This window comes from Sus scrofa, chromosome 3, assembly GCF_000003025.6.
Source record: "Sus scrofa isolate TJ Tabasco breed Duroc chromosome 3, Sscrofa11.1, whole genome shotgun sequence".
Taxonomy (NCBI): Eukaryota; Metazoa; Chordata; class Mammalia; order Artiodactyla; family Suidae; genus Sus; species Sus scrofa.
Genome location: NC_010445.4, coordinates 54,710,762 through 54,737,616, shown reverse-complemented (window position 1 = coordinate 54,737,616; position 26,855 = coordinate 54,710,762). Strand labels below are relative to the sequence as shown.

Below are 26,855 nucleotides of genomic sequence, written 5' to 3'. Positions count from 1 at the left end.
TCTATTCTGCAAATAAGTTCACTTGTATCCTTTTAAGATATTACACATATAGGTGATATTTTAAGATATTTGTCTTTCTCTGTCTAACTTCACTTGGTATGATAATTTCTACTTGCATTCATGTTGTTGCAAATGGCTGTGTTTCATTTTTTTTTACAGCTGAGTAATATTCCACTGTATATAATAACATCTCAATTTTTAAAAATTAATGAGTCATACTAAAGATCCATCAATAGAGGATGTTAAATAAACTCTGGTAGACCATACTCTGGAAATATTGTATAGAGGATCCAAACAAGGAAGTAGATCTTTAGGTACCAATTTTTTTTTTTTTCTTTTTAGGGCTGCACCTGTGCATGTGGAAGTTAACCAGGTTAGGGGTTGAATTGGAATAACAGCTGCCAGCCTATGCCACAGCCATGCCAGATCCAGGCTGCATCTGTGACCTACACTGCAGCTTATGTCAACACTGGATCCTCAACCCACAGAGGGAGGCCAGGGATTGAACCTGCATCCTCACAGATACTAGTCAGGTTCATAACCCACTGAGCCACGATGGGAACTCCCCATGTAGTGATCTTGAAGACTGTCCAAGACTTACTGTTAAGTGGCAAGAGTGAGTTCAGAACACAGAACATTGTGTGCAGCAGGACCCTATTCAGGTAAATGCGCGCACACACACAAACACACAAATAACACAGATACGGACAAGTACAGCCAGCTGACTAGAGCAGCCCTGTGGGTGGAACTGGGTGGGAATCAATGGGGGTATTTGTCTACTTGTATTGCAGACGTTAATAAAGATCGTAGTCTTGTATTACTCATTTGATTGAAAATAAATTTCAAAAAAGAAAAGGAGAAAAGGAATGTAGGTTTAAGTAAGTTTTAGCATTGAATATTTTCAATGTTTGTCTGCTGTTTGTATTCTAACTATGTCACAGTGTGATAGCTTCCACTAATGCATTGCTTTACAATAAACAAAGCTCTGACATGCAAACAAACAATAAACAAAAATCAAAAACTCTCTTAGCAAGGTTATTCCAGGCTCTTTCACGGGTTCCATTATTTCTTTTTCGCTCTGAAGTGTCACTTAACCTTTCTTGCCAAGAGCATTCTTAATTGGTGCCCCTTTCTTTAAAATGCTGGCATCCATTCTCCTAGTTCAGGTGGATTCATGCTTTTGCAGAGGAAAAGAAAGTTCATAACTAGAGTTGATTATATTTAAAACAAAATACTGAAACACAAGAGAAAGGACATTTCTTTTTAATGGCTATACCCGAGGCAAATGGAAGTTCCCAGGCCAGGGACTGAATTCAAGCTGCAGCTTCGACCTATATGGCAGCTATGGCAATATCAGATCCTTTAACCCACTGTGCCATAGCAGAAAGATCTAAGAAAGATCATTTTACTCAGAAGTTGTTCTAGGAAGAGACAGGAGGATGTTTTTGAGACAGAGTGGTATTGATTTCAAGGTTTATTAAGACATTAAAAAAGTAATTTCACTGATGCATGAGTATTTACCTTCAAATATAAAAGTGCTTATTCTTATAAATCCTTAAGGCTCATTCTGTTACAGTACAGTAAGGTGCTTGCACATTGGAAGAACTGTGACTTAGAGACACAGTAAGTTTCCTCTGACTTAGAGACATAGTAAAATCTCCAAACAGTCGAAGAAATGGTCAATGATTCCATCATCCTTGTACATAAAAATTTAAACTTAGACAAAAGAAAACATCCCCCAGACAAATCCTTAAAACTAGTGGTATCTCTCTATGCCTTCCTAATATCTTCCCCAAATAATTCACTACTGAATTATTCACAATTTGAATCTGGACTTTTATTTGCAATATGATACATACAGCTGTGTGGGAGCAACTTTTTTTTTTTTTAATAACATGAGAGGGAAAGAGAGGAGGGAGATTTCACACTCATACTTCCTTAAGCAGATCTGAGCAACCTGAGGCTTCCAGGCATGCAGGTGTCCTAGAAGCAGCCTGGGAGGTGAGACCTCTCTGTGGGAGGAAAAGCTCTGGGCTGCTTCACGAGAATCCACTGGAATTTCCTGGGAAAAAGTGTTCACGAATTTTGAGAAGAGCTGGAGGAAGTGTTCCTTACTTACTCAAGACACTGTTCTTTATTAATTCCTTAGGTGAAGATTTTTATCAATTTTTTTTTCTTTTTCTTTCTTCTTCTTCTTCTTCTTTTTTTTTTTTTTTTAGGGCCATACCCGCAGCATATGGAGGTTCCCAGGCTAGGAGTTGAATCAGAGATGCAGCTGCCGGCCTACACCACAGCCACAGCAACACAGGATCCAAGCTGCATCTGTGACCTACACCATAGCTCACGGCAACACTGGATCCTTAATCCACTGAGCAAGGCTAGGGATCGAACCCCTGTCCTCATGGATGTTAGTCAGGTTCGTTATCTGCTGAGCCACGAGGGGAACTCCCATCACATTCTTAAAGACAGAGAAGAGCACATGTTTTCATCAGGGGTAGGGCTTAGAATGGTGATGCTTAATAGGTTGTTATATGACCATTAGGATTAAAATAGTGACTATTAACACAGATCCTGGACTTTCTAACCACATCCAAATGCCCTAACAAGAAGCCCCAAGTGAACTTCAGCTCTTTTAAGAGTGAATAACTAGACAAACATGAACAAACATGAACTTCAGCTCTTTTAAGAGTGAATAACTAGACAAAAACGAAAAGGGTATCAAACCTTAATAAATATAGTATTTACAGTCAAGGCTACAATATATACATTTTACGGCATAAATTACTGTAGAGAATTGTCCAACTTCATGTCCTCTTCAGTTTTGAAACAACCCTAAGACCAATTCCTGTAAGAGAAGATGAAGGCCATTTAATTTGGTTTTATGGATGTTTCAATTGGATCACTGGAAATGTCTTACGGCGGATGAGCAGGTTTCTGAGTTGCTGGCAGCTTTTCCAAGAGTGAGGTGCAGAATTGGAGGTGGTGTTTGATGTAACACAGAGGCCTTTGCTATTGGAGGAATGAATTAGAGCTGCCAGCTCCAAGAAGAAACATCCACGATGACATAGCCAAAGGAAAACACTGGAATTTAAACTCCTGCTCCAACTGAGGCAAACTAAGTGGGAGGGACCTTACCTTCCTTCGATCCTAAACTGCTAGGCCACCAGTGGACTCTGGGAAGGACTTGAAACTCGATGCCACAGACCCTGAGCAGCAGCAGCTATGCTGTAATGGGCCTGTCTGGTCCTGAAGATCCTGCCTGAGAATCAGTGAATGAAATTCAAGTGTCCAGTTAGTGTATCTCGCCTCCTAGATACACCCTAGATATTTTTTTTACCTAAATGCCCAGAGTTCACCCTGATAAGGGTGTTGGTATCGACTGGGGCTTAAATCAGGCTGGATCTTTCAGAACCTTCAGCTGTTGCTCTTTTGTCTCAGAGGAAGGCCAGCAAAGGCGTGTCCAGAGTGTATGAAAAGAAGAGACCCTTTTGAAGGAGTATTTCATGATTATTTTGGTTAAGCTCAGAGCACTGGGATTTAGTGCTTTAGGTACCCAAGGAAGCCTCTGTGAGTAAATAATACAAATATTTGGTAAAAGCCCCAAACTTCAACCTAACACTTGGGGCCTTGAAACACTCAGACACTCAGGTCAGCAGTCAGATTTGCCGTCTTTGCCCTGATGTCCGGGACTAGAAGTTACAGCTTCCGTTGGACCTCACAAAATCACTAAGTTCTTATGTTGACTTTCTCTCTCCTGGTACCCTAAGGGTTAGCCTGCACTTCAACTATCATTGTTGAAGGCATTATTTAACCCACTAGAGAAAAAAAAATCCATCATTTCCTCAGGAGAGGTTTCCTCTTTCCTGAAGCTCATGATATAACGCAAGTCCCTTAGGAGAGATCTCCTTTCTCAGGGACAAAGCTCCCAGAGCAGCTGTCCTCTGTCCCTTGGCCCCAAATCAACAACAATTACCATCAGGGGCACAAGATTCATATGAAGAGAACTTGGCCTCCTGGTGCTTAAAAGGAAAAGCAGGAGGGCACAGGAGATGGGGCTGTGCACCTGGCTCCAGTGGGATGTCTAGAGCCTGGTGTTTAAGAGGGAGGCTGTATGCCCATGGAGGATGAAAACACTGGAAGCTTGGACCCAGTGTTCCCTCTCCTTCTTCCCAGCTGCATACCCCCTGCTTTCTTTCTTTTCTTTTTTCTTTTTTTTTTGTCTTTTTGGCTTTTTCTGGGGCTGCTCCCGTGGCACATGGAGGTTCCCAGGCTAGGGGTCTAATCGGAGCTGTAGCCGCCAGTCTAAGCCAGAGCCACAGCAACGCAGGATCCAAGCCGCGTCTGCGACCTAAACCACAGCTCATGGCAATGCTGGATCCTTAACCCACTGAGCCAAGAAAGGGCAGGGGCCAAACCTGCAACCTCATGGTTCCTGGTTGGATTCACTAACCACTGCACCACAACGGGAACTCCACCCCCTGCTTTCTTAAGGCCAGGACTGGATGAGGAAGAGGAGGGTGGGGCTGGACCACCAACTGCAGCCCTGCTGCTCCTGGTGAGAACAGACCACCCCCCACCCCTGCCACCTCATTGGTCTATCAGAGCCCTACCTGCAGGTGGGATGAACTCAAAGTGGTAATGACAAAGGCTGAGGGGTTCCATGGAGAGACCTCTGGTTACCCCGCTGTCATCCTCTTGGTCCCGCAGAACCTAAACAGAGCTGGGACAAAGTGTCACCTACCACATCACACACTTTTGCCTCTTGGTGCCTGCCAAGAGAGCCTGGGTTTCCATTGCCTCTGTTCTGACAGCGATGCTTAACTCCGGCTGTGTGTGACCACCAGGATGTCCAAAGGCTTGCCCCAGGCTGTGATCCTCACTCTCCCTCAGGGGGGCAGTCACTGCTCTGGGTTACATTTCACATGGAGAAGAGCTTTATTTAACAACCAGTGGCGTGGAGTTCCCGTTGTGACTCAGTTGGGTTAAGAACCTGACCTGAGGACTCGCGTTCGATCCCTGGCTTTGCTCAGTGGGTTAAGGATCTGGCACCGATACAAACTGTGGTGTAGGTTGCAGATGTGGCTTGGATCCCATGTTACTATGGCTATGGTGTAGGCCGGCAGCTGCAGATTCAACCCCTAGCCTTGGAACCTCCATATGCCGCAGGTGTGGTCTTAAAAAAAAAAAAAAAAAAAAAAAGAAGAAGAAGAAGAACCAGGGGCAGCAGGCAAAGAAGGAGAGTGTCTGGACAGCCAGCTTATTTCTCAGACTTCCCATCCCCAACACCGATGAGTTGTAACATTGAATCTTGGTTTCCTTAAAGTCCCCATTGCCTCTGATAATTATTCCTCTAGATAACTGAGATACTGAATCTGACTTAAAGCACTTAGAAGGAAAAAACCCTAAAGGAACAAAAACGGTCAAGCCAGCTCACAAAGAAGGTCATTTTGGGTTGTGTTGACAGCCCTGGGAACTTTAGGGGGTTCATAATCGGTTTACAAATTACTCAAAGGAGAGTGTTAATATCACTATTTTACTACCTAAATAGGCCCCCCAAAGTCACTGGTAATGCTGGAAAAATGTCTATCACTGAAGATTAGCATGTTACGTACTTGGGATTTTTGAGACCTCAACTATGTGGCTATCCTTCTGGCTTCATGATCACTCATGTCCATGAAGGGAATAGAGGAGACTCAAAGACTGTTCTTTGAAAAGCCGTATACATCCGGTTGCCATGCGTAGATGCTGTTTAGTCAAGTTAACTAACACACGCTCATCACTGGTAATTATTCTCTTTGCTCATCTGGGCATCTAGAAACCAAGAGATTATAACTACTGGGGAAAAAATCCGTTCTGTTTTACAAAGAACTGAACAAGGATTGGAAAACAATATGGAAACTAGAAAACTGTGATTATTTTTTTTATAACCAAATAGCACTGTTTGAAAATCCTAAACACTGGTGCTATTTTACATCATATTGGGTTATAAATATTTTCTGATGAGCTTGCCCTAGGTTAGAAATAAGTGGAGAAACAAGTCTTTGATTCAACTTTTCAGGTCTCGTCACTCCTTCCTTATGCTTAAAGATGAATGGTGATCCTTGTGTTGGCCTGCAATTAGTCCCATGAATTCATCCCTCAGATCAATGTGTTTAAAATTGGCTCTAAGAGGTGGATTTTAAGAGTAACACAGAGAGATGTTATCCTCTGATCCCCTTCACTGTGAATCAGAGCTGGGAATCTAAATCCTTCGTGGCCGACCCCAAATTTACCTCCCGCTGCTTCAGGGCACCAGTTAATAATAAAAACCCAAACTGTGGTCAGATGTAATTAGTTTGAGAACAGAGTTTTTTTTTTTTTTTTTTTTAAATCATTTTCCTCAGGCCAAATGCAAACACACTGACCCCTCTGATGATATACAGAGAATAATTCAGTTGGGACAAAGATAACACAAATCTCAAAAACCTGAATATTTCTTGCGCTATTTGTCAGGAAGCAGTAATATCGAAAGACTGTGCTCTTCCAGGGATGGGAAAATTAGGAAGTAAACTCTGGCTCCAAATTGTCGGAAATGCAGTTTTATGTTGTTGGGTTTCTCTTTTTCCTATCATTTAAAAAAATGTCTTTCAAGACTCCAGTTGATGCACGTTTCATCGAAAATGTGTTACTTCTTAAAACTATGATTCGGATGGGAATAGACTTCAGCAAAACCGCATCAGAGAAAGACAGTTCTGGAAAGACCACTGGGTGTTTCTTAGCCCAAACCATCTTTGGAAGAGTATCAGGCTCAGTGGTCTCTGGAACAAGCAAAGCCGAGGACCCCATCCTGGCCATCTCTGGGATGAGGTGGTCTCCATGGAGACTGGAGCTAGTATCTAAGGATATAGGCTGGGTAAGGTGAAACAATTGTTTCGTTTTTGCTGCTGTTTCTGCTTCTTTGTTTAGTTTAGCTTGGGGAAGAAGGGAATGAAAAAAGAGGGAGAGAAGAGTGAAAAATGAGCTTCATAAAAACACCCTCCCACACGGGGCAAGCCACCAGTCGGCTATTTCTATCTTCATTAGTTCAAAATTCTCTCATTTCTCTCGACCAACTATTGCCAACATTATTCCACCATGTTGGTTAGAGTTGGGAAAACCCAGTAGATACAAGTCAGGGAATTAACTTGTGTCACTAAGGAATGTTAAGTGAAAACAGTGTCCCAGGGTCACTCTGACTGGACAGGCACCAATGCGGTCATCTAAATAAACCTCTCAAGCTTCCTGAATATTCAGCACTTTCTGGGACATGGGGGGGTGTGTTCTCACACATGTGTGCACATGTGTAAATGTGTGAGAAAGACAAGTAGTAAACTACACCTACAATAAAGAAAAACATACTCCCCCCCCATGAAAAATATGAGACTTAGTAATGATAATCTGTGGAAGAGCAACATTTAAAAATTTTATGAAACAACAAGCTTCATTCTAAAGAGACTATGAACGGGGGACCAGAATGCGTATTTGAATATATTTTGATTCTGAAGTTTCCTTGTAAAAATATTCACAGAAATGGGTGGACAATTTTTTTTTTTAACGTACAACTCAATGTCTCTCATTTACAACATAAATCATTTAATGTAACATTGGCAACCTTAGAAAGGCAGACATATTTAATCCAAGTCAGTTTATAAATTCCAATTTCACATGGATTAAAAACTGCAGATAAATTAAGTCACAATAATATCCTGTACATGCATTAAGGCTGGTGACTGCTAAAGTTTCTTGGGTATCTACAAACAGGAAACCACACACAGATTTACTGGGTCTGAAGAGTGTCTACATCATTAAAAAAAATCTTGCTTTTGTTCTTTTTCTTTTTGGTGATACAGATTTCAACAGTAACTCTGGAAAACCGTGAAAAATGTTATTTAAAAATATATATGTATATACGACTGCACAGTTTCAAAGATGTGGTTTGTAAATAAGGTTGGCTGCACTGATTCATTTCATAACAATGACTGCACTTCCAAGGTGATTTGAACACGCAGTGGACTTACACTTAAGATTAGGCACTAGTCATATCCTTCAGGCGTACTACAGGTTTATGTTAGCTGTATTGTACATATATATTTTTAAATGAATGCTTTTATACAAACTGCGTATATTATGTATGGGATGTCAGGAATGTACACATCACTGTTATATAATACACACGTCATTGTTGTAGATATGAGGGTACATTTTAGTGCAGGAAGCCTCATTGCATTGATTCCATGTGTTCAATCGCACGCACAATCTGTCAACTCTTTCAGGTTTTTCTTTTTTTCCTTTTTCCCAGTACATTCCTCTTTAGAGAAAGGGTCCGAGGTTCCACGGGCAGTTTGAAAGTTTCCAGAAGTACATTTTAACCAAACCTCTCTTCCGGAGCATAGCTCTGCACGTTAAGTCCCAGCTGTGTCGAAGAGTAACAAATGCCCACTTTTTGATCAGGGAACTATTTGGATTCCTCTCTGAATTCAGAGAGAACCGGAACAATTGTGATCAAGGTCCATTCAGATTATGGAGGAGAAGGCCTGCTGAACGCATATGAACTTCTGATGAAAGAATGGCTTCAAATAGGAAAAAAAATGCCAATAGACCTTCTATATTTACATGGGAGGTTTCTAGAGGATATACAGGAAAGGATGAGCAGTGGTTGGCTCTGGGGGAGGGGGCTGAGTCTTCCGATTTTCCACGTCTCTGTATTGGGTGCATTTTTTCTATGAGCATGTGTTCCTTTTGAAATCAGAAAACGCAAGGGAGACCTTTCTACTGGGAACAAAACTCAATGCAAGAAACAAGCAATGATCAAAAGATGCCACAATGGCGAAATCATGGATGGCAAAGCAAAGCAAAACCACTGCCCCAACAGGCCCTACCCAGCGGGAGTGAAACAAGAGATGCTGAGAACGGTGTGCTGCGACCGCTCCTGAATGACCAGTTTCACGTTGCATTGGAAATGGCTGCTGCCTGAGTGCAGCTGGCACCACTGGCCAGAGACCACCTACGTGTTCAGATGGGTTTCACGGGGCAGCACATCACGTGGACACCACCACCAGGCCTGCTACACAAAGGTGGGCAAAGCCAGAGGGGCACCTCAGGGCTGCACGCTGGACCCTGGGGGCCGTCCCTTTACGTGAATATTTCATCCAAATTCCACAAGACTGAGTGGGACTGAGCCTCAATCCCCTCAAAAAAGAAAAAAAAAATGTCTTAACTTTGACCCCAGTGGGATCAGGAACCCTGGCAACAATTACTGAGAGGACCATCAGAAGCATCTCAGGTGGATAAACGTACGAAAAGAAAGACTGTTTGTATTTCCAGATGCTTGAAGGTCAAGGCCAAATGGAAATTTCACAGAGTCTTCACCTGGTCATTGAGATTCACTTCCAATCGCCGAAGCTGTTCAATCATTTGTATGGTTTTGAATCAGTGCTTGGAGCGAACTACAGCCATCTGATTTCTCCCGACAGATCAGGCTGACAAATACATTAACGTGGCAACCACACCCACGAGCCCATCAGTACCTGTTAGACGTGTTTTGTGTTACCTTCGCCTTGCAAAATGGATTATTCCACACATCATATCGCCTGTCTTTCTCAGGCAGATTCGGGGCAATTTTGTCAAGTGAGAGGCCTTAAGGTTATTATTTTTGTTTTTAAAGTGTGGCAAGGATTATCCTCTTTTCCAGGAGTTTTTTTTTTTTTTTTTAACCAATATTTTTATATCCAAATATATTGAACAAGAAGACTACATCTAGGGTATGACAAGAGACAACACAAGAAATAAATTCCAGACAAAAACTGTAAACAAGATGTCCAGAAAGGAAAATGTAAACTTAATTAAAAAAAAAGAAAAAAGAAAAAAAGACAAGAATCAAGGGCAAGACGTAAACATATCAGACGCACAGGGCGGAAGCATGATGTCTGGTCGTTGTGACCCCAGACACCACTGCGGTCATGGCAGGAATAACTTGCTCTGTGGAGTAAGGAGCTTGCTAATCAAAGCCTAAAACACATTCCCCCAGATCAAAATGCATGGGAGGCCACCAGGGGCACTTTCTATAAAGACCAAGAGGATGAGGCAGAATCAGGATGGCAAAGAGTTCTTGGCCTGATAAGCAACAGATACAGATGCCCAGTGAAGAGGCGTTCTAGGCAATACCCTAGTTTGGCCAAGAACAGTGGTAAGAAAGCGATCACGGAAAGAAAAGACATGAAAAATAGTGGCTGGCAAATGCCATGTGGCTCTACAGCCTCTGTCTGTCACAGTGGCAGGAAGAAGAAAAAGACGTGCTGGGCGGGCTCATGGCCTCTGAAGAAGGTGGCAGTTCCTCACTGAGCGCCCTAAACACAGTCGTTGCTGCTTTAATGTTGGTTCGTTTTCAAAGACACCAAGACTTTTTACCACATCTCAGTGTCAAGGTCACTATTCTGGGAGGCAGGGCAGGGAGGGCCTGTGGGAGTCCATTCATTTGCTTCTAACATGTTTAGCTGACAGTAAAGTTGGATGGGGGGGGCAGGTGCTAGATAAAAGGTATTTGGTAACATGCACTCTAGTAAACGGCCAGCACAAAAATAACTGACTGATTTTCATTATTCAATTATCCATTAATACACACAATCAAAAAATAATAATTGGGGAAGAGTATATTAATACTGAAAGTAATCAAGAATATAAGAACTAGGTTCATCTTAACTGGCAGTCAAGCTTTTGGTGTGCTGTATTGCACCTGGTTAACTAACCCATGAGATTTTGGTTGAACGTCCTAAGAAGTCATGGTTTAGCTTTGAACTAGAAAGTGTGTGTGTGTGTGTGTGTGTGTGTGTGTGTGTGTGTGTGTGCGTGTATGTATGTGTGTGTAAACACATTTTCTTTCATCAGAAATGTCTGATCACTTTGTCTAGCCTGGATTCTGAAAACTAGACAGAGAAAGAGGTGTTCTCAAGAGCTGGGTGTCTTATACACACACACAGGCAGCTGCTTCGACACCCACACAGACAAACACACGTGCCCTGGGAAGAAAGACCATTGTGCGATGCTGAGAAAATATTCACCGCGGTTGGAGAAATGCTGTGGCTGGGAACTTCAGTAGCACAGTGTCCAGCAATGCTGAGCCATCCATGAAGACAAGAGCACAGTCCGGCTCGGAGGCGAGGTCCCTATGCCAGGTGGGCGCTGTTCCGCAGCCAGTGCAGGCCCTGCTGGGAGTACTGGACCAGGTGCTCCATGCTACTGTGTAAGGTGACTGGCCCCATGAGCAGGTCCAGGTCGTTGAAGAATTCTAGGGGACAGAGAGGGGTGTTAGAGCGACACACACCGGGCTCTATCTAGACAAATGAAGCCTTCCCTGTCCCATGATGTGACACGAGCACTCCACCACACAAAATTGAGCCCCCAAAGTGGTGGGCTCATCCTGTATCCAAATAATCACTCCACTGGTGATTTCTGATTGAAATGAATGACTTGGGCGATACTGAATTGAATGAATCTTATGTGTTTACACGTAACTTTCCAATGTGCTTTAAGTACATTGATTTTAACAGATCTAACTCTTCATGCTTCATATACACATTATGTATATAATATATATGTATTTTGTTGAAATAATTCCTTTTTTTTTTTGCTTTTTAGGGCCGCACCTGTGCCATATGGAAGTTCCCAGGCTAGGGGGTCCCATTGGAGCTGTAGCTGCCGGTCTACACCACAGCCACAGCAACGTGGGATCTGAGCGGCGTCTGCAACCTATACCACAGCTCATGGCAACACTGAATCCCTAACCCACTGAGCGAGGCCAGGGATGGAACCTGCAACCTCATGGTTCCTAGTCGGATCTGTTAACCACTGAGCCATGATGGGAACTCTAATTCTGAATTAATAAAGAAAACATGTCATGGCAAAAAAAAAAAAAAAAAAAAAAGACATTTATTTAGCCAAATAGCAAAAAAAAATTTACTTCCTCAGACTGCAACCTCCTTGTGTAGCAATGCTTCCCCCCTGAACCTGGCCTGCAGCTCTGTCATCCCTTCAACTGTACTCAACTGTGCACATGCTGAGCCCCTGGAGGGGGTCTGAGGGAGGAGGCTCCAGGCTGGAGGGCAAATCAGAGATGGGTTCTGAAACATGTCTACTGAGATGGTTTCTGGACATCCTCTGCCTGTGTCCTTTCGCTGAACATTTATTACTGCACTACCCTTGGCGCAGGAAGGCGGATGTGGGGAGTGCATTGAGATGAAGAATGTGGGGTGCCACCATGGCAGAGGTCACAGCTGAGTGGCCGATAGGGACAAATCAGTTCATGTGCTCCATGCTGTCCTAAATCGGATCATGTGGCTGGTCCTAACAACACTCCCTGAAAGGAAGAATCTGGGAGGAGTTTTACAAAGGTGCTCCTACACAGGCCGCGTGGGGTCCTGCAGGGAAGGTGTAGAGAACCCAAGTTCCAGGTGGCCGGGGGGACGGGGAGGGTGGAGGAGCAGGTTGGGAAAACTCGCTGACTGTGCCCTGGACCTGTGGCTCTTCTAGGGGACATCAAGGGGCAGCTGGCAGGACCGTCTAGAGCCTAGCCTGCTCAGGTTCTCCCAAACTGACCACGTGACCTTGTGTACAGTTGTCCCTTCTCTATTATGCACCTGTGACACCCACACCACTGCACTTCAACCACTCAACTACTATCTGCTTGTGAAAACCCTGTTCCATGCTAGCTCCTCCAGCGAGCCAGTCCTGCTGGCCCCAGCCCGTGGCCTTGACCTCCCTGGCTCTCCCACTGCATTTTCAGAGTGTGACACCTCCGAGCTACTGTTATGTCCTATCTGGCTGCATTATCGGTTTTATGTACTCAGGATCCACCTGCCTGTCTGTGCCCTAAATTCCTCATCTCACCATGGACATCCTGGTCTTAGTCTCATAGGCATATGTTACCCTGGGAACAAAATTTGCATTTAATGACTTGAAAGTGAGCTCATATTTGCACTCTCATCTATTCCTGGAAAAAGAGTGGTAAACTGGTACAGTCTTATAGGAGAAAGTTAACAATATAGGTCCATATCTATCTTAAAGAATCTATACCTCTAGACCCTCTCATTCTACAAGTTCCTCCCATGAAAATAATCAGAGATATCAACAATAATTTACATTAGGACATTTATCATAACATTATTTGTAATAGTGGAAAAAACCTGGAAGTTATCATAAAAGTCAAACAGCAGGAGAGTGGCTCGAGAAAAGTCATGATGCTTTTGATTACATATGCTATTATGACAGTATTAGAGAACCATCATAAAGATGTTTCTGAACTAGTTAGTGACATGAGGAAAGGCCTGTTATAATGCTAAATAAAAAAAAAAGATGGATGGAAAACTGTATACATATCATGATCTTATTTTGGTAAAAATTATAAATATTTGGAGAAGACTAGAAGAAATTTCAATAGAACTGGCAACTTACAGTTACCAAAGGGGACAGAGGGTGGGAGAGGGGCGGACTGGGGGTTTGGGACTGGCGTATGCACACTGAGGTACATGGAATGGCTGGCCAATGGGGACCTGCTGTGTGGCACAGAGAACTCTACCCAATATTCTGCGATCATCTATGTGGGAAAATAATTTGAAAGACAATGGATGTATGTAAAGTATAACTGAATCACTTCGTTACACAGCAGAAATTATCATAACCTTGTAGATCAACTATGGTAAAACTTTTTTAAAAGGAAATTTCAATAAAATGGCAATAGGAAATACTTTTCGGTGATAAGATCACTGATGATTAAAGTCTTTTTTCAGAGTTCCCACTGTGGGGCAAGGGGATTGGCCGTGTCTCTGAAGCCTCAAGGATGTAGGTTCGATCCCTGGCCCTGCACAGTAGGTTAAGTATCTGGTGTTGCCACAGCTGCAGAGTAGGTTACAACTGTGGCTCAGATCTGATTCCTGGCCTGGGAACTCCACATGCTGCAGGGTGGCTACAAAAGAAAAAAATTTTTTTTCTCTATAGTTTTTTTTGGTGTGTGTACTTTACAAATTTAGCCACAGTAAACGTGCATTCTTTTTATAATCAGTAAAAACAAACATTATTTAAAAAGAAATACAGCTTACCTATAAAACACTTTTTTTTTCTTGTTGTAAACAGCTATCACTTAATCAGCTAGTAATATTCATACTCATCAGTTCATTCATTCATTCCCAGGTCTTAGGAATACAAAGTTGAATAAAATGGAATCCCACCTTGAAGGGGCTCACCTGCTAAAGGGATGTGTGTCTGCTCTATTTATTTATATAATCTGCATCTGTATCATTTGTACCTATACCATCTCTACCTCCATCTCTATCTCTGATCTTTCCTGTAGTGAAGACAAAGGGAAGTAAAGGCACAGGAGGCCCTGAGTGATGGGAAGCAGTCAGGAAAAGTTTCACACGGAAGGTAACAGCTTCTATGATTGCTTTGCATTGTTGGGTAAGTGATGAAGACTTGGCAGTTGATGCCCAAGGATCAGGCTGTCTCCCCTGGCTGTGGGTGAGCCACACACACGCTTCCCTTAGGCAAACACACCTCTGTTTTCCTTGGCCAGGTTGTCCGCCATCTCCCAGTAGTCATAGCTGTGAAGGATGCTGTTGGTGATGCTGACGTGATTGGCTGCCATCTGGTGGATGCGCTGCGGGATGCTGACGATGGTTGAAGGCGACAAGGCGTTGGCATTGGAGAGGCTCCCCTGAGATCCCACGGAGCTGGTGGGGGAGGGGTTGGGAGACATGGGGGATGGGGTTCCAGTGCTCCTGGAAGGGGAGAGCATAGGTAGGAAAACAAGGGCAGAGAGGTTTGTACCCAGGGAGGTGGGGCCTCCCCTCAAGGCAGATGAGCATGTTACCCAGCCTCATGGCACATCTCATGCCTCATCTTTACTTTGGAAAAATGAACTTACTTTCCACTGGCCCCCCATGGAGATGGGGCTTGGGCAGCTTTAGATGAATTCTGCAGGAAAAAAAAAAAAAAGGGACAGTGAGTGCCACCTGCTTGAGTTTAAACAGTTGACAGTAACATGTTCTCAGGTGACTGTTGAGAGAAGCAACAGCAGGCATGGTAGATAAAATGCAGACTCACAGAAATAGGATCTGGGAAGTTCTAGTTGCCAGGCTTACTTTCTGGAAGAGAGTGGGGGCCAGCTGCATGGCCTGCTGGGTTTTACACGGAGCTAAAGCAAAGAGCTCACCATGCAGCCTGGATTTTCATGCACCAAATTAAGTCATAATCCTGAGGGGCTGCTGATCCTAAATCAGCCTAATTAAAAAAATCTTCAACTAGCTTACTTTTTCTGAAAAGGAAAAAAGAGCAGGAATACTCCCTATCCCATACACAATGAGAACATCTTAAATTTAAGTGTAGGGCATATCTGCACAAACTGTTGACATACAATGAAGTCCTGAAAACACAAGGCATCAATTGTTATGTTTTAATTTACAAAGCTTTCAAATATTAGAGGAAGTTGCTCTTGAATATTTCTAAAAGAACAGATTAAAATGTATTTCCTTAACAGATAGTGAATTCAAAAACTCAGATTTATTTAAATAATCCAATTGAGGATATGTTGCGTGAGCCAGCTGTTTGCATCACGCATCTAAAAGACATTTTGCCTTTGGCAAGGAAAGTTCCTAAATGCACAGATAGATTTCTTCCATGAGAGCCTGCTAATGCTTTCTTGGACATAAGTCTATGAGACTGTTAAGGAAAAAATGGCCTTTATAATGTTGATGTGAATTTTCCCTCCCAGAGACAAGAAAATAGCCTCAGCCTGGATCCTTAGACACAGAGTGTTTCTTTTGGTTAAGAAAAACTTTGTGAAGTGGTGACTGATTTTTAGTTTTTAGTGGAGGTGTTATCAAAATGGTAAGGAATGGCCTCACATGCAGTAATTTTATAAAACTGCCTTCAGGCCTCTTCTACTCTTCACTAAAGCCCTGTGACTGTACAAGACATGGGTGGGGACAAAGCCTTTTTTTTTTTTTTTTTTTTTTCCCCCAGAGCCAGCTGAAGTGAGAAAACTAATTTTTATGGATAAATTAGCATCGTTTCCTGAAGGTTTCATCATCGCTAAACTTTTTTTTAATTTAAAAATTAAAAATTTTAAAAATTGAAATGCAGTGTCAATTTTTGCTGCACAGCAATTGTTATACATAGACACATTCTTTTTTGGCTGCTGTGCCTGCAGCATGTGGAAGTTCTCTGGCCAGGGATCAAACCTGCACCACAGCAGTGACCGGAGTGGTGGCAGGGATAATGCTGGATCCTTAACCCACTGCACCACAAGGGGACTCCATACATTCCTGTTTATATTCTTTTCCATTATGGTTTATTCCAGGACACTGAATACAGCCACATATGCCATTGAGGAGGATCTTCTCACAAACTCTAAATTTTAATAGCCTTTGGTCAAGGCAACTACCAATAGCCTCTGGAGGGGAAACTCTGATTTGTAACTTGTGTTCTCCATTCATTCTGGACAAACTCATGTGCTACCTACATATGTAAGAACTTCTTGGATCCTTTAAGAGACCTGCTGTAACTTCTGTGGCGTACAGAGTTCAGAGTCCTTCTTTATTCAAATGTTTTGCTTGACTGTAATAACTCCTTTGAGAATTAGCTCTTAGACTCTAATTTTTTTTTTTTTTTTTTTTTTTTTGCACCTGCAGCATATGGAAGTTCCCGGGCTAGGAGTCTAATCAGAGCTGCATCTGTGACCTATGCCATAGCTTGTGGCAACACTGTATCTTTAATCCATTGAGCAGGGCCAGGGATCAAACTCATGTCCTCATGGATACTAGTTGGGTTTGTTACCGCTAAACTACAATAGGAACTCCTAGATTCTAAATTTTTGAAAATGACTTACCTTGACTTTAGGCCCTCAGAGTAAAGGGAAAGGCTTAGTGTCAGTACTTGTCATTATGACCCATGATGGTCAGTGGACTGAGACAGCTACCTCCTCAGCTTAGCACCTGGTTACTGCATGCATGGCCAGGAAGGAGATGGCCTTGGATGGACACAGCCCATGGAACCCCCAACACAGCCAGGTCATCAGAGATCATTTCCAAGTAGTGAAGGTTGGAGATTAAAGATCTAACTTGATGGTTGTGTCTCTGACAAAGTTGGTGAAGATAGAGATGGTGTAACTTTTTGTTTCTACAGACAAATGGACATGAAAAGGCCCAGAAATCTCCAGTGAATTATTTCCTCACATCCACTTAACAATAGTGCATCAGCTTTTCATTCTCCAAGGGAAAATGATTTCATTTCCTAAGATAGATAAAAGCACGGTTTCCAGTTCTCTCCTTCTATTTGTATATGCTATTGTCCTAGTGACTCTGGGTTCTAATGGGCCATTTCTTATCATTTAAAATAACACTTTTAGGGAGCTCCTGTTGTGTCTCAAGTAGAAACAAACCCGACTAGTATCCAAGAAGATGCTGGTTTGATCCCTGGCCTTGATCAGTGGGTTAAGGATATGGTGTTGCCATGAGCTGGGGTGTAGGTCTCAGATGCAGCTTGGATCCTGCATTGCTGTGGCTATGGTGGAGGCTGGCAGCTGTAGCTCTGATTCTACCCCTAGCCTGGGAACTTCTGATTCTACCCCTAGCCTGCGAACTTCCATATGCCAGAGGTGTGGCCCTAAAAAGCAAAAAAAAAACAAAACAAAACAAGAAATAAAAAACAAAAACCCAAAGCAAAATACATTTATTAGAAATTAAATTAGCTATTGGAGATAGCTAAGAGGAAGTTCTAAATAGTGACGTCTTAAAGGAGGATGCTTTAAGTGAACATGAGAAATTTATGTTCGCTATAAAGATGGACTTCCAGGAGTTCCTGCTCTGGTGCAGCGGAAACAAAATCTGACTAGTATCCATGACAGTGTGGATTTGATCCCTGGCTTAGCTCAGTGGGTTAAGGATCTGGTGTTGCCCTGAGCTGTGCTGTAGATCACAGATGCAGCTTGGATCTGGTGTTGCTGTGACTGTGGTGTGGGCCAGTAGCTGCAGCTCTGCTTTGACCTCTAGCCTGGGAACTTCCATATGCCATTAGTGTGGTCCAAAAAAAAAAAAAAAAAAAAAAAGACCTTCTAGGACACAGACCTTCTTTTTCTAGAGGTTATAAACAATACTCAGATATAGGCAGGGATATAAATTAGGTGGGCTCTCAAGTCGATTTTCTGAGTCCTGAACACACAGGTGGGTCATAAGTGGAGTTAGTGTGGGTATCAGAGGGATCCTGTATTGTCCCCAAAGCAATGGATTCTACCTGGAAAAGGTCCTTGACAGGAAGATAACTGAGAAGTAGAGGCTGCCTGCTAGTCGGACAGTACCTTGAAATAGTCGATAAGTGCTTTTGAATACTTTACAGCATGATCTCTTTTGAGTCGAAACATCCGCCAGTACAGGAGAGCCAGGCATCGGTAACTGCAGTAGAAAAAAACAGGCCCCCAAATATGAGTGTACCCTGTGCAAACAAGACCTTAAAAATCTTGTTCCAACTCACTGAATGTGTCTATATACACACACACACATGTCTATGCCAACATATATGTAAGTATCCGACCTTCCTCTTGTTCAATATAATCCAAAATTTCAAGGAGTTACTCCATAAATACATCATCTATTAGCTTTACAGCTTCTTTGTTGGGGCTGTGGGGCTGGGCATTTTCTTCTTCCACCACTAGGGGACACCCTCTCTCCATGAGACGGGTGAGGAAGCTCTAGCACGTAGCTCTCACTGCTGACTAGGTGAGTTTCAGGGCAGAACCATCTTATTTTGATTTGCCTCTGACATCCTGGACTTCTAGCAGCAGCAGCTCTCCTGAAGGAATAGCCTGCCCTTCCCTTTTAAACAATGTTACTGGACTTTAATTAGTTCAAAGAAAGTAACGGACATGAATATGTTTTATAAACAATAAAAAAACTAGGCTGAGACTAGGTATTCCTTTATTTTACAGTTTCCATATTTGTTATTTACACACTAGCATTCTACTGTATATGATTTTAACTGACTGTTGGTAATTTATTAATCCTAATATGAAATTTAAAGTTTGAAAAGAGGACAGAAAGTGCTTCCTGAGCCCTATACATGTTTCCTTGGTGCTTTTCACTCATAATTATTTGCTAACTCAGATCTGGGGTTGACATACTAGAATTACCAACATACCAAATGCAACTTAAGAGTCTCTTAAAAAACTTTTTTTGATACGATTTTTAAAAAGTGCTGCCCTTCCATTTACAGTTACTACAAAAATATTGGCTGTATCCCCCGTATTTTCTAACATGTTCTTGAGCAATAGTCTCCTCTCCGCACACCCAACTCCAGATGATGTGATGAAGCAAAACCACCTGAGAGCCTCTCTTATATGTGTATTGTTATTATTATTGTTATTGAGATTTGATTCTCCAACTTGCAGATCAGGTTCTAGAGTGGAGTCTGAGCCATCGGAGAGACTCCCTGTCATAGGAGGAGCCAAGAATGAGGTGTCCTATGATATGAGAGCGAGGGGTCAGGTGTCCTGGGGAGAGGTAATGGGGACACTTATTACTGTAATCACATAATCATTATTGTTGTCATCATTATAGAAAAAAACCTATGACATATTGATTAACCCTTCAGTTGACTATGTTAAGAACTTTCCCACATCATCTGGATTCTAGTTCCACATGTAAAGAGACATATGAATTACTACTATTGCATCAAAAACGCTAAACACAGGAGATTACATGTGGCACAAATTCATATTTCAATGACTAAAACACAGCTTCATCTGATTTGAACACACACACACACACACACACACACACACACAGAAAACGTCCTTGTGTCGCAGGCCCTGTGATTTCCAATAAGTGGGAATTCACCTCATGTATGGGACTCCTGCCACCATGAGAACCGCATTTGGTCTGGCGTGTTGGAAGCACTAGGAAAATGCTGTATATTTCGGCACCTGGTTTGCCAAGGAAGATGGGTTAGGCTGGGGAGGCTATTTTAAGCCAATATGATGCACTCACCATAATGCAGCCAGCTGTTTATCCTCTGGCGTGGCATTGGGTCCTGAGTGGGTTTTTAGTCTCATAGCATACCTTTAAAAAAAAAAAAAAGGAAAGGAAAAGGGAGAAATCAAGCTTTCTTATTAACACCAGACCGCTCTTCTCTGAAATGGTCTCTGCTCAATACTTTGTGTTTCATAGTGCTTGCTGGTGAATCTTTCTTAAAAGCCTGCCAAGGTTGCCCCGTTTTCTCCTAAACATTACATTATCATCATGACTAGAACAAAATGGCTTTTATGAACGTCTAGCTACTTTCTGCTCTTTAATAATACAAGTCAGGAGGGCTATCAGTTCCAGCGTTACCCATGTGTACAGTGACACATCCATTTTTACAAATTTTGACTTATGGTTGAGTGCTTGTCAAGACCAAGGCCAAGTTCAATCCTTCAAGGCTAACTTCCAGAAAAATTTTTATCCCTTGTACTCAGATGAATGCTTGGATCGACTCCATTTTTATCCTTATGGAGCTCTTATTTTGACAGACTATCACTGCACAGGGTGCATAACTTGTAGAGTTTATAAACTCTTTACTCAATCCCCCTTATGTCTCTGAACCAGAGGCCTATGGCCATTCTTTACTCCAATAATATACCAAGTTCCCTGGAGAGTCTTAGAGTAGAGGCAGGATGTGGAATGGCCAGGGAATCCTGGGTTCAAATCTGAGGTCTGTCACTTATTAGTTGTGAGAGCTTAGACAAATTAACATCTAATTTAAGCTCCTGTTTCCCTATTTATAAGTGAGATTTATTTACAATGTGACATTTCCTTATTGATAAAGTGCTGATCACATGGCACTGCTGTAAAAATGAGCTAAGAGTGTTTGTACAGCTCTTGGCAAAGTGGATTGGCTTGTTGCAGACTGTTCAAGAAATGATACTGTTATGAGGCTACCTCCACACAGATGAGTAGTGTTTCTGAGTGAATCTCTTTGCATAGTTTTCATAGTGGTCACTCTGGGTATTACAATATACATCCGTGACTTATCACGACCTGTTGGTGTCAACATTTTCTACTTTGTGTGAAGTGTGGAAACCTTACTTCCAAGTCCATGCTTTGAAATAAAGTCTCCAGGATCAGATGGTGGCATAATTTTTGTTTCAATCTCAATGATTTATAAAACTCAGGAAGAGCATAGTTTATTGCATGTTCTACTTTTATGTTGTTCTTCCTTCCTGCCTGTTACTCCAGGATTCCTTTTTTTTCTGTCACTTCCTTTCCATTTGTGAAACTTCCCTTAGCCAACCTTAAAGGTAGGTCTGTGAGAAATAAAGGTTTTTCATTTTCCTTAGTCTGAGAATATTTTTATTTCCTCTTTATTCCTGAAGAATGAGGTCTCACTGAATGTAGAGCTCACCCCTGACCGTGTTTTTTATCTTTCAGCAGGTGCAAAGTGTCTCACTGTGCCCTTCCAGTTTCAGGTAGGAAGTCTGCCGTTATTTGAACAGGTGTCCTCCTTTGGGTAATGTATCTTTCCCCTTTGGCTGCTTTTAGCATTTTTTATCTTTTTTAGTTTTCAGAAGTGTAATTTTTTCTTATCTTTTTACAGCTTCACTCAAGGCACATGGAAGTTCCCAGACCAGGGGTCCAATTGGAGCTGCAGCTGCCGGCCTACACCACAGCAACACCAGATCAAGTCGCATCTGTGACCTATACTGCAGCTCATGGCAATGCCAGATCCTTAACCCACTGAGCGAGGCCAGAGATCGAACCTGTATCCTCATAGAGATAATGCTGGGTTCTTAACCCACTGAGTCATAATGGGAACTCCCAGAAATGTAATGTTGATGTGTCTTGGCATGCATGGTTTGGGGTTTACGCTGTTTGGGTTTTTCTCAGCTTCTTGAACCTGTAGGTTTACGTCTTTTGTCAAATTTGTTAAGTTTCAGCCATTACTTCTTCAAAGTATCTTTCAGTCCCGCTCTCTCCATCTCCTTCTTGGACTCCGACAATGAGCTGGAGGCTCGACTGTCATGGTGCTTAAGGCTCTATCTGCTTTTCTTTTCCAGTCTCTTTTCTCTCTGTGGCTCAGAATGGATAAATTCTGTTTTCTGTTCTCAAGTGTATCCCAGTCTCTGTCATCTGTTCTCTGCTATTGAGCTCCTTCAGTGAGATTTTTATTTGTTCTATTTTTCAGTTTGATAATTTCCATTTGGTTCTTATTCAAAATAAATTTTATCGCTCTGATGAGACTTTAATTTTTTGTTTGTTTCAAGAGCATTTGTAATTGTTGAAGCATTCCTAGGATGGCTATCTAAAATCATCATCAGAGAATTCCAGCATCTGATTTGTCCTGGTTATTTGCATCAACTGAATGTCCCTTCTCACTTCAGTTGTGATTTTCTTTGTTTCTTGATACAATGAGTACGTTTCTATTGTATCTTGGACATTTTGGCTCTTATGTTAGGAGACCCTTTTAAAGGAAGCCACTCTGTTTAGGTTCAACAAGCCAAGTCTTAGCCTACATTTGTGGGCTGTGGTTTCAAATGATTTAATTTTAATTCTAGGACATCTTTCTGCTTTGTGCCCATCCATGTCTCCCCATTTTCTTCTCTGCCTGCCTATGGGTGGGCATCTAAGTCTGTGCCTTATTCTGAGGAAGAACTGTGAGAATCTAGGACCTCTTAAACTAACTGTTTGTTTTTTTTTTTATTAACTACAGCGATTTCTTCACTACTCCAAATACTGTACTGTGTAAAAAAACAGTATGAAGGAAATCACCAATACATTGGTATAGTAGAAGTATTTTAATAAGAAGAATGGCATGGGGTGTATATATATATATACACACACACACAATGAAATATTACTCAGCCATAAAAAGGAATAAAATAATGCCATTTTCAGCAACATGGATGGGACCTAGAGATACTAAGTGAAGTTAGTGAAAAACAAACATCATATGATATCACTTATATGTGATCTAAAAAAAAGATACAGGAGTTCCCGTCGTGGCGCAGTGGTTTACGAATCCGACTAGGAACCATGAGGTTGCGGGTTCGGTCCCTGCCCTTGCTCAGTGGGTTGACGATCTGGCGTTGCCGTGAGCTGTGGTGTGGGTTGCAGACGCGGCTCGGATCCTGCGTTGCTGTGGCTCTGGCGTAGGCCGGTGGCTATAGCTCCGATTCAACCCCTAGCCTGGGAACCTCCATATGCCGCAGGAGTGGCCCAAGAAATGGCAAAAAAAAAAAAAAAAGATAAAAAAAACTTACAAATGATCTTATTGCAGAGCAGAAACAGACTCATAGACTTTGTAAACAAACGTATGGGTACCAAAGGAGACAGGTGGGGTGGGGGGAGGGGTGAAGTGGGGATTTGAGATGGGCACATGCACACTGTATACTGAATGACTGGCCAGTGGGGACCTGCTGTACAGCACAGGGAACTCTACCCAATCAATATTCTGTGATAATCTATATGGGAAAAGAATCTGAAAAAGAATGGATGTGTATATATGTGTAACTGAATCACTTTGTTGTATAGCAGAAATTATCACAACTTGTAAATCAACTATACTTCCATAAAATGTTTTTAAATGGGCGGGGGGAAGAAAAATGGTTAGTCAGTGTTGACTTTCACAACATTCTTGAAAAGTGCTTTTGGAAGATGATGTGTTCTCGATGCTGGGACCACATTTTCCAAGGCTGTGGTCTTTTATTTTTTACTGAAGGAGAGTGGTGTAAAAATACCCAGGTGATGGAGTTCCCTGGTATGTCAGTGGTATAAGGACCCTGAGTTGTCACTGCTGTGGTGCATGTTCAGTTCCTGGCATGGGAATTTCCCCAGGCCATGGATGTGGCCAAAAATAAAACAAATAAAAAATACCAAGTTGCAAACTTGGGCCAATGCATACCAAGAAGGTTAAACCTGGGAGTCCCGTTGTGGCTCAGTGGTTAACGAATCTGACTAGGAACCACGAGGTTGAGGGTTCAATCCCTGGCCTTGCTCAATGGGTTAAGGATCCGGCGTTGCCATGAGCTATGGTGTAGGTTGCAGACGCGGCTTGGATCCTGCGTTGCTGTGGCTCTGGTGTGGGCTGGTGGTTACAGCTCCGATTTGACCCCTAGCCTGGGAACCTCCGCATGCTGTGGGAGCGGCCCAAGAAATGGCAAAAAGAAATCTTCCATCTGAATTGGTGAGATATGATAAAACATATCTATTTTTAGGCTGCCAGAATTTAAAACGTCTCTTGAAGTTAGTTTTGAGAATTATTTCACATAGCGGGTATTAGGCATTATCTCAAGCAGTTGAACCAGCGAAAGACATAAAATGTGTGACTAAGGTTTTCAGTAGGGTTAATGGATGAATTCCCTTAATGGTTTGTTAAACAGACATTTCAATAATACAGATGTGCCTTTCCACACTGCCAACACGGAAGACAAGAGTTTTCCACACCCCTTGCTGTGCTCTGGTCAGAAGTCCTTCTTCTGCTCACATTATAAGTCTCGACAGGGATGGAGCTCAGGTCCAAGTTTCAGACCAGAACAATACCAGTACCTTTTCAGAGAGTGCATCAGAGGATGGATTCCCTTTCCCCAAATCCCCCTGAATTTTCCTTCCTTTCATTAAATACTCCTGAATCATTTCCTGATGGGAATTAGGATTTAGATTATATGAACCTGAATCAGATTAAAAAAACAAAACAAAACACAACAGGGATTCCCTGTTGTGGCTCGGCAGTAATAAACCTGACTAGTATCCATGAGGATGTAGGTTTGATCCCTGGCCTTGCTCAGTGGGTTAAGGATCCAGTGTTGCTGTGAACTGTGGTGTAGGTTGCAGATGTGGCTTGGATCCTGCATTGCTGTGGCTGTGGTGTAGGCCAGCAACTGCAGCTCTGATTCGATCCCTAGTCTGGGAACTTCTATGTGCCCTAAAAAAGCAAAACAAATAAAACAAAAAACGCAGCAAGGAAGTGAAGTGAGTTCAAAATCTGCCACTTCCCAGCTGGGTGAAGTAAGCATGTCATATCATCCTTAGGCTCAGCTTCCTTTCTGCAGTCTTTGGGGTGGGAGGAGCTGCCTTGCCTCGCTAGCACCGAGAGCAAAGGAGGCAGGCTATGCAAAAATGCCTTGCAAGATCACACATCCTTGTTTTGCGGGATGAACATTGGTTCTTTGATAGCTGACAGTGCAGGTGGATGTGCCTTTTTTTTTTTTTTTCCTTTCATGGTCGCGCCCACAGTATAACATGGAAGTTCCCAGCCAGAGACTGAATCTGAGATGCAGCTGCAACCTATGTAGCAATGGCAGATCCTTTAACCCACTGTACCAGACTGGGGATTGAACCTGCACCTCCATGGTGACCTGAGATGCTGCAGTTGGAGACATTTTTTTTTTTTTTGTCTTTTTAGGGCTGCACCCAAGGCATATGGAGTTTCCCAGGTTAGGGGTTGAATCGTAGCTGTAGCCACTGACCTACACCACAGCCATAGCAACATGGGATCTGAGCAGCATCTGAGACTTACACCACAGCTCACGGCCATGCTGGATCTTTAATCCAATGAGCAAAGCCAGGGATCGAACCCGCATTCTCATGGATCCTAGTCAAGTTCGTTAACCACTGATCCATGGTGGGAACTCCTGCAGTTGGATTCTTAACCCACTGTGCCACAGTGGGAACTCCTTGACATTCTTTTCTTACATACATTCCTCCCTCCCACCCCCAACTCCCTCAGCGCTTACCTGATAAGCTCTACTGTTTCCGAATACATCGTGTAAGGAGATTTAGATTCCATGGGGCCTTGTTCCATGGCATTTCCACACTCAATAAATGACAAGGCTGCTTCAGCATAGTTCAGAGCCTTTCCAAACTTTTCCACCTAATCAACAGAATTAACAGAGTGTCCTCCTTAAGAATAGTTTTGTAAACAGCTTTGTCATATAATCTCTAGACTCTATTTGAGAAACTCGACTTTGAAGTTCCAAATTCCTGTGGATGGAGTCAAGAGGAGACAGAAATAGGGTACCTCCTTCTCCACTTATTTTCACCGATTACTACTGGCTTAGGATAAGTGAGGGAATGGTTTACACAGAATTATACAGAGTCCATATCACAACTGCCAAGCAAACTTGTGCATGGTTGTTTCCACGTCTTGCTTCTCTCTTTCTAACTCCTATTGGTTGGTCAATTTCCCCCAGGTCCCTTCCAGCTGTGCTAAGTATACGTCCAAATTGACAGGTTTGGGCGCTCCCATCATGGTGCAGCAGAAATGAATCTGACTAGTGTCCATGAGGATGCGGGTTTGATTCCTGGCCTCACTCAGTGGGTTAAGGATCTGGCGTTGCCATGAGCAGTGGTATAGGTCGCAGACAAGGCTCAGATCCAGTGTTGCTGTGGCTGTGGCATAGGCCAGCAGCTGTAGCTTCGATGAGACCCCTAGCCTGGGAATCTCCATGTGCTGCAGGTGCGGCCCTAAAAAGACAAAAAAAAAAAAAAAAAAAAAAAGACCAAAAAAACAAAACAAAAGAAACAAACTGACAGGTCTGATCCCTTGTAAGGGTTTTCACACTTTCTTGGTATATACTCCCACTTTGATGGTCGGAAGGCCTTGGTTATTATCGTTGACATGCCTTCCTTTGGTTATGTATTTTTCTGTTGTTTCCTTAACAGTTAGGACCATACTTAAGGGTGAGGGTGAGGAGAGGAAGGGAGAGCAGATGAAGCTGAAGGCACGTTTTAGCTTAAGGGCCATGATGTTTAAAATGAATTAAAAAATGATTTTGGAGGGGCATAAGAGGTTGTCTAAATGCACGGCCATCATTTCCCACATCA

The 26,855-nt window shown here is 42.6% G+C and overlaps 1 protein-coding gene across 15 annotated transcripts in view; it reads right to left on the bottom strand.

Annotated features, from left to right (window-relative positions):
- The window catches only part of AFF3 (AF4/FMR2 family member 3), a 594,726-nt gene continuing 575,286 nt past the window's right edge, over positions 7,416–26,855 (bottom strand). For 14 of the 15 annotated variants that reach the window (XM_021088185.1, XM_021088184.1, XM_021088187.1 and 11 more), the window contains 6 exons: positions 25,766–25,902; positions 20,046–20,117; positions 18,362–18,455; positions 14,933–14,982; positions 14,563–14,786; positions 7,590–11,302 (listed from right to left, as the gene is read on the bottom strand). In XM_021088185.1, the coding sequence (XP_020943844.1) occupies positions 11,181–11,302; positions 14,563–14,786; positions 14,933–14,982; positions 18,362–18,455; positions 20,046–20,117; positions 25,766–25,902 (699 nt within the window). In that variant the 3' untranslated portion in view covers positions 7,590–11,180. Of the gene's footprint in view, positions 11,303–14,562; positions 14,787–14,932; positions 14,983–18,361; positions 18,456–20,045; positions 20,118–25,765; positions 25,903–26,855 lie in introns of all 15 variants that reach the window. The other variant, XM_021088183.1, reaches the window with a different exon arrangement.